At 37.1% G+C, this 15,379-nt stretch overlaps 1 protein-coding gene across 1 annotated transcript in view; it reads left to right on the top strand.

The window, feature by feature from the left end:
• The window catches only part of abcb6b (ATP-binding cassette, sub-family B (MDR/TAP), member 6b), a 38,714-nt gene that overhangs the window by 15,119 nt on the left and 8,216 nt on the right, over positions 1-15,379 (top strand). Inside the window, exons 14-16 of the mRNA XM_051904775.1 lie at positions 11,736-11,910; positions 12,476-12,588; positions 12,670-12,764. Coding sequence (XP_051760735.1) covers positions 11,736-11,910; positions 12,476-12,588; positions 12,670-12,764 — 383 coding nt within the window. The remainder of the gene's footprint in view (positions 1-11,735; positions 11,911-12,475; positions 12,589-12,669; positions 12,765-15,379) is intronic.

The raw sequence follows: 15,379 nt of genomic DNA, 5'->3' as shown, positions 1-15,379 counted from the left end.
ATATTTCAGTTTTTCTTTTTTAATAAATCTGCAAAAATGTCAACAATTCTGTGTTTTTCTGTCAATATGGGGTGCTGTGTGTACATTAATGAGGAAAAAAAATGAACTTAAATGATTTTAGCAAATGGCTGCAATATAACAAAGAGTGAAAAATTTAAGGGGGTCTGAATACTTTCCGTACCCACTGTATCTTCCTTTTCAATGGTGCAAATTCGCCATGGTGCATCTTCATCTTTCTTCTTCTGTGGTTTTCCTTAGTTCCTGATTGGTCAACTTCAGATAGATCGACAAATCGTCTCATTCAACCGCACACGTCATGAATTAAAACCAATAGCTCCCGAACTTTTTCGATATGTTTAAAAATGATCGGGAGGTCGGGAGGTGCTCGTAAGGTACTCCGATTGGCTCGTAATTCATCGCGCACTATACGAGCCGCGACCATAGGAGCATCAACAATTTCCACGCGATTGAAAAAAAATTGCCTGCGAGCTTGTATGACAGCAAAAATTGCACCGTGTATGCCCGCCTTTACGGGTGTGGAACAACATGTGATTAATTACATAATTTTCATTTTTGGGTGAACTAACACTTTAATTTCTTTTAGAAATTGTACTGACCCCAAACTTTTGAACTTTTGAAATTTTTTATTTCTTTTGCGGAGATGTTTTAACAGTGACAAAGTACCAGAATAGTAGTGCAGAAAACATGGTTTATGCAACCTCCTGTGTGCTTCTGCTCTTGAGAGAGCTGAAATAATCGATTGGCTGAGAGTGTTTAGAGTTGGAAGCTGTGGTTTGTCATTTACATGGAGGAAGTACTGCTGACAAGCTGTGCTGGCAGAGTAATGAGGTGATTGAAAGGGAGGACAAGTAAATTGTCTTATCTCTCTCATCCTCTCCTACACACGCACTCACATCCTCTCCAGTATCATGTCAAATCCATGAGAACCACAACCCAGCATTCAAAAAACCACCTTCACACTTTCACATGATGGCCACACATTCCTGCTGCGTTAATGTGTTTGGAGCGCAGCAGGAAGCATGAGGTAGGTCAGCGTGCCAGTACACTCATAGGGAGTGATCGCTTTCTCACAGTACAGGCATGAGAGGAGATTTACTTTTATAGAGCAGCTGTCATCAGTTCAGCATCTCATCCCTTTCACTACAGGCCAGATTGAACTCATTAAACTCACTGGAACATCAGCTTTGGACTCCTAAAGCATGAGCTGGCAAATGAATAGATCTTCCGCCAAGTACTGCACTAAATGAAGTGTGTTGCATGAAATTACATAACACTCCATGAATGTGAAATATTTATTAGACTGAGATGCACTCTTTGTCTCTTGGGACTTCAGACAGGCATCAAAAATCGATGTTGTTTTTTTTAGGTGCTTTGAAATGATTAAAATCAGATTTTTCTTAATCCGTCTCAGTTTGAATTATTATATCGTATTTGATGTGCGTTTTCTTGTGCGATGGGTTGTTCGGTCAGGTGTTGAAACGAGAAGACCTAAAAACAAAGAATGGGAAAAACATTTACAGCTGAAGTCTCATACAGAGTAAACCTACATAAATTTGCGTTCTTACTATGACACCCAAACGCAACTGCAATCTGAACAGAAAAAGTTTGATGTAAATGCCTAAAAATTGCCTTTTTTTTTTTACCTAAACTGTTTTAACAGGATTGTAGACATCAGCGAAAGACAATTCTAAATAAACTAACTAGAGGTTAGATGGGTCCGATGGTTCTTTGGGAGAAAGAAAGAAATGACTTGTGGGACTCCAACAAAATATAATTTGTCTAAATATATAAGAAAAGGTACTCAAATTAATTTAAATTTTTTTAAAGGTGCAGTGTGTAAATTTTAGCGGCATCTAGCGGTGAGGTTGCAAACTGCAACCAACGGCAGCTCACCCCTCCTTTTCGAAGCAAAATAGAGAAGCTATGGTGACCATCTGGCAGTCAAGCAATGAGGTTTCTTCTTTCTTCTAGCAAAGAACGTTCTCTGCTCCTAATAAACCAGACGACTACTACTACTTGTTCTTTGTGCGTATTCAACATAGTGACGATGCAAGCTGCCTCTAAAAACATGAACGATTTACAAGAAGAACAACATGAAACGCCCTCTGTAGAGTGTTTGTCCATTTAGGGCTGCTGTAGAAACTTGTTGGCACAAAATGACGACTTGACATGGAGGGGGGACCCGTGGTATATGTAGATAGAAATGGCTCATTCTAAAGTAATAAAAACATAACGGTTCATTATGTAAGGTCTTTATACACCACTGAAAACATAGTTATGTGTACTATATTGCATTTCTTTCAATAGATCCTTCCAAACATTACACATTGCACCTTTAAGGTAAAGAATGTTATTTGTCTATTGTGCAACAAAGAATAAACCATTTACGGGCGCAGAGTTAAATGTTGTCAATGGTTTCTGATTGTTTGCGACAGCATTGGAAAACACATTCCTAGTGCGTTCTGCGACAAATGCAACGAGGTGCTAACATACAAGATATGAAGCATCGTGTGTGTGGGATTTGAAAAAAATAGCCTAAAAATAACCAGAACGAGACACATCTAACTGGGCTCGAAAAATCCACTTAGACCTCCTACTGCAGGCAGGAAATTATAAATTTAGTAAATTATGAAAATCTATTTTTACTTGCCCACTTAAAAATGGAGGAGAAAGCATTAAAATTGTGTTTTATATCAGGCAGAATTTCATACATTTCCTGTAATTTTAGAAGTGAAAATACAAGTAGTTGTTATCATGACCAAGCAGTTGTCCAACCAATCTTGTAATATTCAACAAATCAGTCACAGGATACAGACACGCACACTCTTAGCAAGAAACATCTGTTGGTCATTCTTCATGCTAATTTTCTCAGGTAAGCACTTTGACGGAAATAATAGATCAACATTTGAATCCCAAAGCCTTTGATGGTGTGGATTCCTCAAGGCTGTTTTCATTCTAGTAGTGGTCAATGATTCCACCTTCTTCATGCATCATTGACGCCCTCGTGTCTGTAAGAACTGCACGTGAGACATGAATTCATCCTGTCAGGTGACAAGGGGAAAATGACTCAGAAATATCAGAGCTATTTCTCATCAGCTTCACAGCTGAATGAGTGTTGCTTCGTGAAGGTTGTCATTGAAATAAATGGACAAGTGCATTCCTTCTCTCTGAGTTTCCTGACTTGTAAAACAAACAAACGCAAGCAAGACGGAGAGAACAAATAACGTGGTCGGGCACAAGGCAGGGAGAATGGAAAAGATTGTAGTACGCTAATAACGGCTAACATGAAAGCATTGTTAAATGCCTAACGTTTTCGAATAAGAAACTTTGAGGGTTGTAAATGTTTCTTTTCAAAGGAATTACAAGTGGCTTTTGATGGTAGAATATTTAAGTTGTTTGCCAGCGTGATTTAGGGAGGGGTGCCCACTGGGGCTCATTGATCTTCTAAGCGATGAGAGCAGAGAAACACAGACACCACACTGACAGCTGACGGGCTACATGTTCTGTTGCGCTCACACACGCATACACATACGTCATGCACCTGACAGACAGCACTGTTCATGCTTAAACCCTGTTTCTGTCATGCCAACAATGTGACAAGGTTAATTTCCGTTGGTTACATTCTAGCACGTGTTTATAAGAACACCTTGTGAGAAGACATCCTTTACTTCTTTAACTGCGTCATTTGCAAAAGTTATGAGATTTATACTACTGTTCAAAAGTTTGAGGTCAGTAAGAAATTTTTTTAAAGAAATTGCTACATTTATTCAGCAAGGATGCATTAAATTTAGCAAAAGTGACAGTAAAGACATTTGTTAAAAAAAAATCTATTTTAAATAAGTGATGCTCTTTTGAACCTTCTTTTCATCAAAGAATCCTGATTAAAAATGTATCAGTTTCCTGTTTTCAATATTGATATTAAAAAAAATATTTCGTAAGCACCAAATCAGCACATTAGAATGATTTCTGAAGGACCATGTGACATTGAAGACTAGAGTAATGAAAAAAAAAACTTTTTAAACGTTTTTTTAAAAATCTTACAACAAGACTTTGGGTTCAGAACCATTAAGACTAGTCTCCACAGTGTCTGTTAGTATTTTTTAAGTTTAATTTTAAATTGTTGTAAGAGCATTTTGTAAAATGTATTCTTGTTTGTTTGTCGAGTAAGTTTAACATTGAGCATGAGTTTATGCTTAAGCTCATTAAGCATGAGTTTATGCTTCATACATTGAGCCTTGGTGCTCATATGGATGATGTAGATTTGAGTTCAGCCTGCAACATGTCTTGATACCATTCTTTTTCTCTGTCACCAATAATTTCCTGTCACTTTCCAGTGCACTCATTATATTTTTAGAATATAGTGTTATATAGTATTAAAGGGTTAGTTCACCCAAAAATGAAAATAATGTCATTTATTACTTACCCTCATGCCGCTCCACACCCGTAAAACCTTTGTTAATCTTCGGAACGCAAATTAAGATATTTTTGTTAATCCGATGGCTCAGTGAGGCCTGCATAGCCAGCAATGACATTTCCTCTCTCAAGATCCATTAATGTACTAAAAGCATATTAAATCAGTTCATGTGAGTACAGTGGTTCAATATGAATATTATAAAGCGATTCATACGCTGATTCATAACGCTCCGAAGCTTCATGAAGCAGTGTTTTGAAATCGGCCATCACTATATAAGTCGTTATTTTGTTTTTTTTGGCGCACCAAAAATATTATCGTCGCTTTATAATATTAATATTGAACCACTGAACTCACATGAACTGATTTAAATATGTTTTTAGTACATTAATGGATCTTGAGAGAGGAAATGTCATTGCTCCCTATGTAGGCCTCACGGAGCCATCGGATTTCAACAAAAATATCTTAATTTGTGTTCCGAAGACTAACAAAGGTCTTAGGGGCATGGAACGGCATGAGCGTGAGTAATTAATGACAGAATTTTCATTTTTGGGTGAACTAACCCTTGAATAGTATTAGAATACAGTATTATTATTTTTGTAGTAGTAAATGTAGTAATTAGTAGTAGTAATTGTCAGTTGAATAACACGATTGGTCAAGTGTTTTCAACAAGGGGTTTCCCATTTTTAGGCCACCTAAATATCTAAAGTCTTCATCTCATGTGAGTGTACATCATTGTAAACATATATTCTTCAGAAGTACTATATATACCTTTAAAGTGTAAAAGTTTAATTAGCAAAAACAACCTTTAACCAACCTTCACCAAGCTGCTTGTTTTAGAGTACTAGAATCCAGCCTTATTGATTTAAAAAAAACATTCATCCATTTTACTGCTGGAGTAGTAACATTTTGATGACCGTTCATGCTGGGATCTGTGCTTCTGTCATACTCCACTATATGGAACACTTCATAAAATGAGGTTATTGATTCAGTTGTGGTTGATTACAGAAGGCAATTGGTCGCCAGAGACATTGTCCAGTTTCAGCAGTCTGTCTTTTGATTCATTTTTCTGACTGTGGTGTTGTCTTCTTTTCACGTAACATAATAACATGTAACTGTAGGAAGAAACAGAAGACAGAAACAAAGGCTGGAAAGAAGACTGAAAGAGAACGACCCCTTGCCCTCGCTGAACCTCTGTATTTCTGAGGCACTGTGCTTCATTGAAGTTATGACTTAGTGGATTGCAGAGGAGAAGAGACTGGAGTCTATAACAATCCTGTGAAGTGTTAAACAGAGCAGCATGTTGAGGTTCGTGTAAACAAGATGTTTTGCGTACATTTGGTCCAGGTTAGGCGCACATGGGTAGTACCCTCCCAGCCTTTTCTTGTGCCTTTCAAGTAAACGGTTGCAGCCCTGATTTGTGCGCACATCTGGTTGGATATGCAGAACAATACTTGTGCCTGCTTCTCACCAAGTGGATTCAATTTTAGCATGCTTTATGTTTTGCAAATCACAATTTTGCTTGGGTTTCTCTCATTTTTGAGCATCTGATAACGCCTGTTTTCCCCGTCTGAGAGTCTAGACATGTTGTGCCATTTGAAACACATAACCAATTGACTTACAAGCATGGACAAATTTATAAAATTGTTGAACTACACAATTTTGTTTCTAGCTACACTGAGTGGTCATTAAGTAGTTGAACTCTATTACCCCTAATGTTCCAAATACAAGACGACCCCCCTTTTTCAAGATGTACCTTTTGGAAAAAGGCTTTTTGAAGACCGAATCTTGTCTTTTATAAAGAAAATGCTTTATTTGAAAATAATTTTTATATTCCATATTTTTCATATTTTAATTTTTGTATTAAAAGTAGGGTAAATACTGGTAAAATGTACCAATTCACATTAAGAAATAAACACTTTATTGCATACCATATAACCTGTAGTTCTCATTTCGCAATGACTGATTTCTCTCCTTTTTTATGTAGTGACAGATGCTGGCATGTCAAAAAACACAGGCGTTTGATCTGCATTACCTATCCGATCCAGGGGATATGAATGTTTTTTCCTTAGGCAGATCACATACACTATAAACCCTAACGCTCAAAATAATTAATTGGTTTAAGTAGGACAAACTTAAATTAAGCAAATTAGTTTAGTCATATTAACTTTTACGAATATTTAGCACTTTCTTTTTCTTTCGAGTTTGCAGAATTGAGATATTTTAAGTAAACTGAACTGTTTCATTGCTTTAAGTTTTATGAACTAATTTCTTTTAATTTAGACAAACTTAAGTGTAACTAAAAATGGACAGGGATTTCTGTTTTCCAGCATGCTCAAAAGGGAGAGTTAATGTTAAAATTAATTGTTATATGATGTTGGCATCTACTTAATTTTGTTTAAGATTATTAAGTGGGAGATTTAGTAGTGATTAATGTTTTGCTATGCTAATTTTGAAGAGTTTCTGTTAATATGGGTTTTTGGAGAGTTACCATCATGGTGACAAGTGGTGCATGCGGCTTGGTTTGAGAGCAGGTATGTTAATTGTTATATATTGCTTCACTCATTCAGCAAGTGCAATACCATGCTATTGTTATAATGTTAGCAAATTAGCAAGTTAACATTTTCTGTATTAGCTTGTTATAACTAGCTAAGTTTACTCTAATAAAAATGTTCACATTGAGGTTACATGATCATTTTAAGTTAAATGTATGAATTAGTTTACTCAAATATTTCAATTTAAGAACAATTAAAATGTTTGAGTACAAAATAAAAGTGCCAGTTCTGCTTACTTAAACTTACTGAAACAGCAGTTTCTCCCTGAATTTGGAGGGCAAGCGCTGGGCAAGACTTGTGCTAATGCTAATCCATTACGCCTCATCAAAGTGGCCACTTCGAAGATATTGACAGACAAGTGTGTCAGTACGTAGCCGAAATAAGAAATGAGGGGCCTCACTGGTGGGTAAGTTCAGTTCTTTGGCGATATCCAGTGCCTTCAGCTGGATGACGGCTTAGGTTATGGGCGGCCCCTCGCACTTGCCTGTCAGTTTCTTCGAAGCGGTCACTTTTAGGACCGTGGTAAGCTTTTCTTTGACTGTTAGCATTTTTAAGACTGTCTTTTTGGACTTGCCATCTTCTAACATTACACTCTGACACTGTATTTCTTGGCTACGTAATGAGAGTTGTTTGATGACTTCGCTGCGTTTATCAGTCCTGAGGGGCACACTCCTTTTGTGCATATTTGGCGTTCCCTATTGTTGCGGGTGTGTTATTCACACATGTAAAAGTCTAGACCCTGAATATAAGATGACCCCATTTTTTCAGATGTAGGCTGTTTCCAGGAAAAAAACATCATCTTATATTCATTCTTATAAACGACCAATTCGCGGCACGGTGCACTGTAACTGCATTTTACATGCACATTAGTCATAAGAAATTCAAGGGTAAACAGTAATATGTGCCTCATTTTTCTTATTTTGAACAACTTGAATAAAAGGCAGCATCCAAACAATGTGCTATTTAAGAATTATTACCATTTAGCGACTTGAAATGGAGGTCCTGGTGTATTAGGGCTTCCATGAATACTAATTTTTACTAGTCAACAAATATAAATATTTATCTTATGTAAATGACACAGTGAAACTTTAGCTGTCTAGTGGCCAACTATAGAAGAGTGTGTCCTATGCAATGGAAGCTTGCGTATCGCCATTGATGCTTGCTTTGTTATAAATGGTACAAATGGTTTCTGTGAACCTCTGGGCAGCATTTAGTTTTAGCGGTTTATTACGGTTCTGGCTTGTAAGTCATCTTCAAAGTCTTCTGTAGTTTGCTTACATGCAATATTAGGAGCACTCCAGTTTCACTTTATTTTCACATCTTGAAATTCCAAATATATTGGACCTTTACTCACAGGACACACAAATATCCCAGCACACATTTTGTGAACAGAGAAATGCATCTGTCAGCATATAGAACAAGTGCAACTGAATATATGTGATCTGTGACTAGTTGACACAGGCTAGTGGTAGAACTTGACTAGTCACTGCTGTTGAATACTACTGTATATGAGTCTTTTCGGTAGAGAGAGTCCAGTGTTCCTCACTGATGGCAACCTGATTTTAACCTGAATCAGTCCCAAATTGTAGCGTTTATGATCGCAAGAAGGAAAAGATACTCAAATGCAGGTAATATCTAAATGACATAGACTAATGAAAATAAATGTCTGAATCATGCTGGTTGAGAGGGTGGACATACATGTTTTTTCTTATGAGCCTTACTAAAAGTACAGTATTTCCTAAATATTGTCATGTATAATTGTGCCAATCTTGTCTGATTTGTTTCTTCTTAGACTTTTTTTTAAAACTTCAATGGCCTAAACTTCTTTCACTGTTTGAATTCTTTCTTCTACTGTTGCAAATAGGACCGGAAACTAGAGCGAAAGTGCCGTCTCTTTGGATAAAAGTTGTATTGTGAGGGGACAGATGCTACACTCCCATAAAGATCTGGGAAGCCATTTGTGTTTCACATGGCTGCAGTAAGCCCTCTCTCACCCGGCCCAGTCTGATGTTAATTAGTTCATAAATTAAGGACATTGACTTTTTTTAAGAGCCAAATGAATGGGAAGAAGGAATGGAAAGACGGCGAATTAAGCGCACTAAAAACAGGCGAAAAATAAACAAAAGAAAAAACAAAAAAGCAAACTTCAAAGGGGGATCTAATTCGTCAGGCGTTTGAAGTGAAAACACTGAGGCTGGTTCCACTCGCCACATGGATTAATGGTCGACTGAACAGCCAGAGCACCACACGCTCTGCTCTCTCTCTCTCGCTATGTTATTATCAGCGCTCGGAGACGGGGGCTTTTCTTTAATGTGATCTAAGAATAATTTTGAGTTTCCCTTGTTGTGGGTAAGATTACGGTCAGTTTTTCTTACAGCACTTAGTTAGATTCTGTTTGTACATCATTGAGGTTTGTTGGGTCAGTTTTCCTGAGCTGAGTACAAAAGAAAGAAAAAAACTTTTCTCTAAGCCCCAGAGCCTCTAAATCTCTTATTTAAAGCCGAAGTGTGTCATTGTAAAATGTTAAATTATTTTCCTATCCCAGCTTAATATGCAGACACAAATATATACTATAAAAAGCCATAGGCTGATTTCTCTACCTATCAATCAAAACATTGGGTCTCACTTTATATTATCAAAAAAAAAAAAAGAAATGGCTTAGTTTAGGGTGAACTACAGCAGACACTAGTGTTAGAGTTCACGTTGTTATGGTGTTTGAATCACACTACAATTTCAAAATGTCTTCATAATCATTTAAAACATCTTCGGTTCATTTGTATGCACCAAAATTCAGACAACATCTTTAGTTTAAAGGCTCTTGTGGGACATTAGGACACAGAGAACATATTAGATGTTATCACAAGTTCATAACTATCAAGCTGAGACAATCATTGGGCTTGTGATACCTGTGCTATGACCTCATTGCCACAAACTCTAATCTGTATGGATAATCTCCCTTAATTGAATATTGATTTGTAGAGATTTTATGTCTGCACATTTCTGTTCATTCTTCAGATAAGATGCCTTGACATTCCCTCTAATAGTTATGGCTTCAAAGCCCCATTTTCTTGCTTTCTTGGTGTCTGAATTCTCAGACACCACCACTTTGGCCCCAATATCCTAATCCTGGATGACTATTTTGAACACTCTGGATTATTTGTTTCTTTTGCCAAGTACCACAGCTGTCCACATGGAATTGTATAACTATTCCAAAAAAAATATTGTCCAGACCTCCGGTGGGAAAGAAAATACAGAGACTGGACTTCTTGAAACTTTAATTAAACACCCCTGCTTTAATATAGCAGCTTTTCCACGTCAGGCCGAATGGTTCTTAGAATGGTAAGGAATGGTTCCAGTTGTTTCCACTTGATCCTGGTACGGCACGGCACGATTACAAACCATTCTTGGCCCGGAATTCTCGGCATGGTTGTCTAACCATGCTTAATCGTGCTGGTAGAATCCGTGAAGTGACGTCGCCACTCAGGATTGGTCACTTGTCTGTTGCCTGGCTACCATTTTCTCTGTAGCTGGCTAAGCGCTCTATTTGAGTGACGTAAACACAAATTAATAATAAGATTGAAAGAAATATCTGATCATCCTCCATAACGTGGTCATTATTTACATCTCATATCATCAGCGTTACCAAGGCAATGACTGACGCTTTTGTATTACATTCCAAAGTGCGGCCATTATCAGCCCCACAATGAAAAATGAAACATAACGCGGCACGGAATGGAATGGTTACGCAATGAGAACCATTCGGCCCGACGGTGGAAAAGCAGCTTATATAACCAGCGTTCATTCTTCTCCAATGCAAAATGTGGATAGGTATGATGAGACCAGTCACAATTTAATTGTGTATTTGCCCTCCAAGTAAGTTGACTTTAAAAGCTTTAAAAGTGGCCTGCTTTAAAATCAAAACGTTAAACTTAGCAACCCATTTTTATTGTATTGATAATGATTTATGAACTGAGATTTAAGAGTTACAGGATTTAATATATATTGGTATTAATCAAAATATGGCAATATGTTTCTCATGCAGTCCATAAGCTTGTGCTCAAAGAGACAATGTTTGGATGATCTGATTTAATCAAAAGTGGTGAAAAGTTTGAAAACCATATATCATATAACACATCAAAATGTTATTCAGATGGAAACGACGTAGACCGTCTCCGCAGTGGGACTCTTGATATATTGCTGAAAGGGGGTCAGCGCTTAGCGCTTCCTTAATTTGTGCCCATTCCAGACCTACTTTGTCTTGTCTCTGCTCCTCTTTATTCTGTTCGAAACCCTTGATGTCAGCTGGCACTGCCTCACAGAGTTTGCCAAGCTTTGGATCTCGGCAGGGGTCTATCGCCGCACCCCTCCCAACAACAGGCAGCATGTGAAGATTGTCACCCTGCTTTATAATTGGGGTTTCAGATCTTCAGAGCTTGGGACCCCTTCATAGCCCATCAGCACCTGGCTCCTTAACTTTCAAAGGCAGTGAAGACCTCCAAACCCTCAGGTGGTGAAATACTTTAAAGTTCGATCCCCACCTACCCACGATTCACCTGTTGTTATAATGTAGGACTGCGTAAAGCTAGATAGTCTTTGTGTGGCAATAAAAAAATAGAAAATGGCAAATGACTAAACAAAATGCCTCAATCATTTGCATATCCTGTACAGCAACATTTTCTAGTTGGTTATCAAGTTCTTTATTTCAATGACATGTACCTCTCTTGGCATGTTCATCTTCATACCTGCAGGTGAGACAGAACTCCCTCCGATCCTACATTGGTGTAGTTCCTCAGGACACTGTCCTTTTCAATGACAACATCCGTGAAAACATTCGCTATGGACGCATCTCTGCAAGTGACCAGGAAGTAGAAGAGGCTGCGATGGCTGCTGATATCCACAATAAGATATTATCCTTTCCGGACGGTAGAGGACTGCTAACTTTTCATAGCTAGCTTTAGTCATTTTTTGCCTGCTCACAAAATAGCAGCATTACACAGGAAATTGCACAAGTTTTATGATGCAGCCAAAACATAGCTACATCCTTGGAATACATACACTACCATTCAAAAGTTTGGGGTTGGTAAGACTTTTTAATGTTTTTGATGATTTGGTGCTCAAAAAACATTTCTTAATATTATCGATGTTGAGAGCCGTTGTGCTGCTTAATATTTTTTGTGGAAACTGTGATTTTTTTTTTTTTTTTTTTTTTTTTTTTTTTTAATCAAGATTCTTAAAAGAATATGTTCAGCACAGCAGGAACAGCATTTATTTGAAATCTTTTGAATAATTATGAATGATTTTATGATCAATTTTATCCATCCTTGCTGCATTTATAGGCATCTTTCTGACCCCAAACATTTGAATGGTAGTGTACATAAGTGATTACAGTTTTGCAGTGCATTCATATAGGATTGTAATTACATGAGGGTCTGTAAATGATTAAAAAATGTTAATTTTTTCTTAACAGTCCTTTTATTATTATTGACAGGATATGATACTGAAGTGGGTGAAAGGGGTCTGAAGTTGAGTGGGGGAGAGAAACAGAGAGTGGCCATCGCTCGTACAATCCTAAAATCCCCTCGCATCATTTTGCTCGATGAAGTGAGTAAAGGGTTCTCTTGAATTTTGACAATTTATGATTTGGGCATGTATTCAATCCTGCTTTGCAAATTTTACTTTCAGGCCACATCTGCTTTAGATAGTCAGACGGAGCGTAACATTCAGACTTCTCTTGCTAAGGTGTGTGCCAACCACACCACTCTCGTCGTGGCACACAGGTAGGTCTGATTCATATTGCTAACAGGAGTGCTAATGCAACTTGTAATGATGGTCAGTTTGGGGAAATTACTTAAAACTGTAGCTTCACAATCTACAAGCCTCTTATCTACAATCTACAAGCCTCTTATAACTTATAGTTATTAAATTGCTGTTAAAACCATTTAGCTGCTTCATGAAGCTGTACATTTCATTAATATAATATTTTTACAAAAAAAGGTGTAAAATACTGACTTCTTGGGACTTGTTACATTCTTCTCAACACAGTTAAGTGACTTTAGTTTTGGTTAGTTAAGGCCCGTTCACATCAAGGACGATAACTATAATGATTACGATAAAGATATAGTTATAAAAATCGTTAGCAAAGAATATAAAAGAATAGCAGAGTCCACAGCACAACTATAACGATGACGGCACATAGAAACTATATCATTGAAATCACTTTCAGAATGATTTTTTCCTGCTGATGAACGATGAAAACATTGACAGCCAATCAGAATCCATCCTGCTTTAAGAGATCATGCATTTAAAGCGGCAGATGACAAAATTGCAGCCTGCGCTCATAATAAAGAGAAACATATTGTCTGTTAGTGCGGATGCTAATATAGTTATCATTATACTTATCTTTATAGTTATTGTGTTGGTTTATGTTTGGTTTTGCTTATAGTAATTGTTTATCTTCACTACCAGCACTACTAATGGAAGTCATGTTTCTATCAAAAATAAGAAATAAGGTGCGGTTACATTTACCATCACATTTTCCATGAATTTTACATTTCATTTTATCATTTTAATAGGAATCCACAAAATCAGGAATTTTCATGAGGGCGAAAAAGTTCCCCACACAGATTTTAGGTTCAAGATGGTCACATGGACACATTGACCAACAGAAAGCTGCTTGGTTTGATAGTGCTTTGCTACATACATCGCTACACTATTGACAATGGACAATTTGTCTGCGAAATTACACTGAAATTTCACTAATGTGACCACACCTTTATATCTGTCCTGATGATACACTATGTCCAGGCCCTGAAATAAATTTGTGTACCTCTCTAAATGCAAGGCTTTATCCCTCAGATAACATCATGTATTGATAAAAGCTTTTGTTGTGCCATCTGGGCCAAATCTCTAGCATTAATTAAATTGATCTGTTTGTCCTTAAACCTAGTGTCTTCAGAATAACACCCTAGCCCAAAGAAATGAAAGGTGTATGAAGGATAATCCAAACAATAGCAAGCAGCTGTCTCGCAAATGAGATAAAGCTGTACATGACATACTAGCTGAGCTCATAGTTCACACCTATGTGTTTGTGGAGTTGTCCATTAAATGTGTTTTTTTTTTTTTTTAAATCTGCAAGCTTATAAAAGAGAATATATTGCATTTTTTTTTTTTCTTGATTTTATGAAACAGCTACTCTACAGCAGTTCTTAGTTTCTTTGCCACAAATTTTGCGCACAATAACTTTTTTTTAATGAAATGAAAACAGCTTAATTGAAAAATAAAATAACTTAAAGGGTTAGTTCACCCAAAAATGAAAAAATTGTCATTAATTACTCGCCCTCATGTCATTCCAAACCTGTAAGACTTTCGTTCATATTCGAAACACAATTGAAGATCTTTTTGATGAAATCTGAGAGCTTTCTGTCCCTCCATAGACTGCCTTAACAACTAGAACTTTGAAACCTCAAAATGTTCATAAATAGGTCGTACGCACGAGAACAAACCTCTTCTGGAAGCTCAAACGTGCTGCGGCATCAATGAGGTTCGTTCTTGCGTGGTACACAGCACATTTGAGCTTCCGGAAGAGGTTTGTTCATGTGCGTCATTTAAACTTTTGTTTATGTTTGCTGGTCAAGGTTTATATGTGAGTAAAAGCCTGAATTAAATCTGTTCATCATATAAAGTGATCGTGTCTAGAAAATTTGGACTAAACCGCTCAATACGTATGGATTAGTTTTACCATCTCCTTATGAACTTAGTTATAGTTGTCAAGGCAGTCTATAGAGGGACAGAAAGCTCTCAGATTTAATCAAAATGATCTTCATCATTTTTCTTTCGAAGATGAATGAAAGTCTTACGGGTTTGGAATGACATGAAGGTGAGTAATTAATGACAGAATTTTCATTTTTGGGTGAACTATCCCTTAATGAACTTTTTGTGGAGAATTCTGGTGTATTTCAGTGTGAATGCATGTTAACTTCAGACATACCTTTGAGTCTTTTCAGTTTTGTCAATGCGCTTCTCTAATATTTCAGTCGGATGGTTATCGTATAAAGCCACACATGGCGGCATTTAAAACATCTGTTCAGAGCAGCGGATGGTTGACAGGTGAGCGAGCGGTTCTTCACTGTTTTCCATGACTCATCAGAATAGATTAGTGTTTACACTACAGATGTGATGTGATGTCACATTTGTGTCTGACCACCTTTGGATGTGGTTTCAGTGATTTGACCACAAAATGTCTTTTTACTCTTTACAATCTCTAAACAATATTTAGTGCTGTCCAATTGTGATTGGATGACAATGGTGAAGATGGTGATCAAGAGGAATGTAATCATACCATCCAATATTTTAACACTATGATCATGAAAATTTTCAGATTGTGAGAGAGAGA

This window comes from Ctenopharyngodon idella, chromosome 9 (genome assembly GCF_019924925.1).
Source record: "Ctenopharyngodon idella isolate HZGC_01 chromosome 9, HZGC01, whole genome shotgun sequence".
Classification (NCBI taxonomy): Eukaryota; Metazoa; Chordata; class Actinopteri; order Cypriniformes; family Xenocyprididae; genus Ctenopharyngodon; species Ctenopharyngodon idella.
Note: the sequence above shows the minus strand (reverse complement) of the source record. Positions and strands in the feature narration are given on the sequence as shown.